Genomic DNA, 3,734 nt, shown 5'->3' on the forward strand with positions numbered 1-3,734 from the left:
CCCTTGAATATCTTCTTGAATATTCCTTGAATAGTTTTAATCTGTGTATTTTCAGTGACACTCAAGGGGAAGTGGGTGAGGCACCTCAGCAAACCACAGTGAAAAATAGTGGTGGTCATTACATAGCTTCTAGCCCATTCAGAAAACAGTTTAAACGTGTGATTGTTATGTCTCCCATGCCCCTCATCAACACTAACAAGAATTACTTTCTCCAAGTGTACAGCTAGTCGAGATGACTGAACACCATGACAGCACGGGCTCATTTTTCTATTGTGAATTTTCCACTGATGTGGTTAAACTGTTGACTTACAAGAGGAGTCGCAAAAACGGCGTACAGGATGTGAAACAAGCAGAACTACAGCAAGAAAGAATGCATGCCAGGCCTAGACAAGGGATTCCTAAATTCTGTTTGCACAGTGGTAGTCCTGGGACATGGAATCTGTTCTTGTCTACCTTTCCCCACTCTTCTATCATAGACCACAGAATCACAGAACGTTGGGGGTTGGAAGGGACCTCTGGGAATCATCTAGTCTAACCCCCCTGCTACAGCAGGTTCACCTAGAGTGGGTTGCACAGGATTGTGTCCAGGTGGGTTTTGAATATCTCCAGAGAAGGAGACCCCACAACCTCTCTGGGCAGCCTGTTCCAGTGCTCTGTCACCGTCAAAGTGAAGAAACTTTTCCTCATGTTCAGAAGGAACTTCCTGTGTTCCAGACTGTGTTCCAGTTTGTAGGTCTGGTCTTCCACTTTTTAAAAGGACTAAAAAGTTGTCGGTAAGAAATCTTACTATGTTAACAGAGCCTAAATTGCTTCATCTGAAACCTTTTCTTCTGAGGTTTAAGGAGGAGACTTTGAAGGGAAAGGCCCTTTGCTACCCACTTCCTAGAGAATGCTTATGCTAACTGAGCCAGGTGATACCTGAAGACTCACAGATATCAGCTAGTGCAGAAAGGCAAATAGTGACAGCAGGACCTTGCCTCAAGAGCTGGGATGCTTTTTAGGAAATACGCATTTCTGTTTTTCTTCTCCAAGCTAAAAGCCAAGGAGACTTGAAGAGCTGGTAGGGGTTTAACATAAGAAAGAGCAGGGAAGGAGGTTGTTACATTTTAGTTTGGTATCATGGTGTGTCCCTCCCACAGGGTTTGCACAACTCCTGGTCAGGTTATTTGCATTTTCTTGCGAACTTTTTTTTGCCTCCCAGGCAGAGGAAGGGAAGGATGTGTTGATAAGAAAAAGAAGTCAGGGGTGTTTTGCTAAAGCTGTCTGTTTCTCTTGCTTTTCCACTTCATCTTCCTCCTGGTATCAGCAGCTAGGGGGGATGCCGAAGGGGGGGCTAGGCCAGTGGATAATCCCATTTACACAAGGGTATAGCGGGATGAAACTGAAGTGACTTCTTCCTTGAGAAAGTTGTTTCCTCCCTCTCTTCCCATGCAGTCTCCCCCAGCGCAGCCTCCCTCCTTTCTCCTCCTCCTGGGTGCCAGGACAGTGATGACAGCAGTTGCCAAGATGGCTGCCCCCACGCTCTCAGGCTTGCATGGGCTTCAGCAGGGCTTGGGTCGAGCCCCAGCAGGGAGGCACAGAGTGAGTAAGGGCCCCATGAGCTGATGGCAGGAGAAGGCAGGGCACAGGTGTGGCCACTGCTGTGGGGCACAGGGGAGAGGGGCTGAAGGAGCATGTCATGAGGCCAGGCAAGAAGCTGCCCATCCTCTGCAGCTGCCAGAGCTACTTTCCCCACACAAACTGTGTCCAGCTCCTGTCAGTCCTACCATGCTTCTCTATCCTCTCTCTCAGCCCACGCACAGCTTCTAGAAACTTCCCAGCCAACCAGGCTACTTGCTTGCTTGCAAGTCTGCCTTACTAAGGAGGCCACCATGTCTTCTCCACATGCACCTTGCCTCAGGCCAGGAGTTAGTTGTCACAAACTCAGTCATCACAGCTACCTGTACACCACCTGTAATTGAGCTCATTAAATCATCTAATCAAGCTAGCACTGTTGATCAGCTGTGACCCTCCGTAAGGCACAAATGAGATGTGGTCCTTGCAGCAAAAGGGGCTGGAAAGAGCCTGTGACTTGGCAGGGGACACTGAGGGACAGCCCAGGGGCAGAGTGTAGAAGTGGGGAGTGTAGGGCAATAATGAGTTATTTGGTGGAATGTGACCTGAATACAAGTTTTGCATTCTTTGTATTCAAAGAATTGCTTGAGATTTGAGCCAGTTGACCACCTCTAAGGTGAAGTCACAAAAAAAAAAAAAAAAAAAAAAAAAAAAAAAAAAAAAAAAAAAAAAAAAAGAAAAAAAAGAAAGACTTCGGACTTTTTGCCTGGAAAGTTTTTTTGTATGGCAGGTGCTTTGTATCAGCTTTAGCTGTCCATGGGAAGAACTGTGCTCTGGAAGGACTGATTTAGCTTGTGCAAGGGCTATCCCGTGAGGCAATTCAATGTGGGGTCAGAGGACAGTTTAATGTAAAATGTCAGCTTTAGGAGCTGGAGATAGAGGTTTGAGCCCTCTTTTCCTGAGGAGGAGGTAAACTCTAAAAAAAGGTGAAATCTTCAGGTTTTTTGCTTTACAGGACCAATGTTTTTTATAAACTATTAGAGTACTTACTTTTATTCTAGGGCTCTGATGGTGGGAACAGAATGAGGAGGATGGTGAAGTAGGTGATGGAGGCTAGCTGACCAACGATGATGAATGGGTGTTCTGCTGGTTGGCTGCCTACATGTAAGGATGAGGAGATTGGTAACTAGGGTTCAGAATAGGATTTGGGAGAGGGGCCGGAATGTTACTGAGCGTTGCTCACCGAAGCAGAAAACCAGGAGCTTAACATGCATGTGACTGTTATGCTCTGGAGAACACTGGGCTTTCCTTTGTGACAGAAATACATCCTTCACAAAGCATAGTCACAGTAAGGAGACTCTGCCAGCACTGTTTGTCTTCTTTCCTGAATTTGCCCATTCTACCTTTCTCAGTATAGAAAAATATAAACAGTGGAAACAGATTTCTGCACTCCTTATTCAGACAAACAGAAATATAGAAACAATAGTCAGTGATTATAAGATTATAGGGATTGAATTATGGCAATTTTAAAGATCCACGGCACTGACTAGAGAAGCTTTCATGGAATCCTGTGTGTCAGCTGACATAGTATCTGGAAAGCCCAGATGTTCCCATAAGCATGACAGTACATGTAGACACAAAAGAATGCTGCTAATTCACTCATGACCACATAAAACTTTGTCAGAAACTCTAAAAACATCTTCAAATGGCAACCCAGCAGCCCGTTTTTCAGGAAGTTTAGCCCCAACTGCAGACACAAAGATAACCTAAACTGATGCTACAAGAAACATTCGTTCTTATAGCTTGCTGTAGCAATTGCAGGCAGAAGCTTCTGCCAGTCCTCAGGAATATCAAATTTTTACTGAAAATCAGATACTTTTCAAAGTGAGGCAGTAACAGGATCACAGCAGGGAGCCACTTTCCCCCAGAACTCTGGATTCGAAGGAGTGGCACAGCATTGCTAACCAGGACTGCTAACTCTTTGCCTTGCCGTCTGACCAGGCTGACATAGTTGAAATATTATCCCCCAGCGGCAGCATAAAACCAGATATTTGCATGTGTTGTGTATTACAGATACACAGAGCAACGCTATTCTGTCTTAGGAAGGAAACTCTCAAGCCTGCTTTAATGATACTAATGCACCTGTCCAAAGGTGCTCTCTCACGTACTATTTTTCCCTA

General features: G+C 45.3%; 1 protein-coding gene across 1 annotated transcript in view; it reads left to right on the forward strand.

Annotated features, from left to right (window-relative positions):
• Positions 1 to 232: 232 nt before the first annotated feature.
• FYB (FYN binding protein) overlaps positions 233 to 3,734 on the forward strand; it is a gene marked incomplete at its 3' end in the record, with an annotated part of 45,770 nt that continues 42,268 nt past the window's right edge. The window contains exon 1 of the mRNA XM_010133307.1: positions 233 to 331. Within this exon, the coding sequence (XP_010131609.1) occupies positions 233 to 331 (99 nt within the window). The remainder of the gene's footprint in view (positions 332 to 3,734) is intronic.

The sequence above is a fragment of the Buceros rhinoceros genome, unplaced genomic scaffold, assembly GCF_000710305.1.
Source record: "Buceros rhinoceros silvestris isolate BGI_N320 unplaced genomic scaffold, ASM71030v1 scaffold9753, whole genome shotgun sequence".
Lineage (NCBI taxonomy): Eukaryota > Metazoa > Chordata > Aves > Bucerotiformes > Bucerotidae > Buceros > Buceros rhinoceros.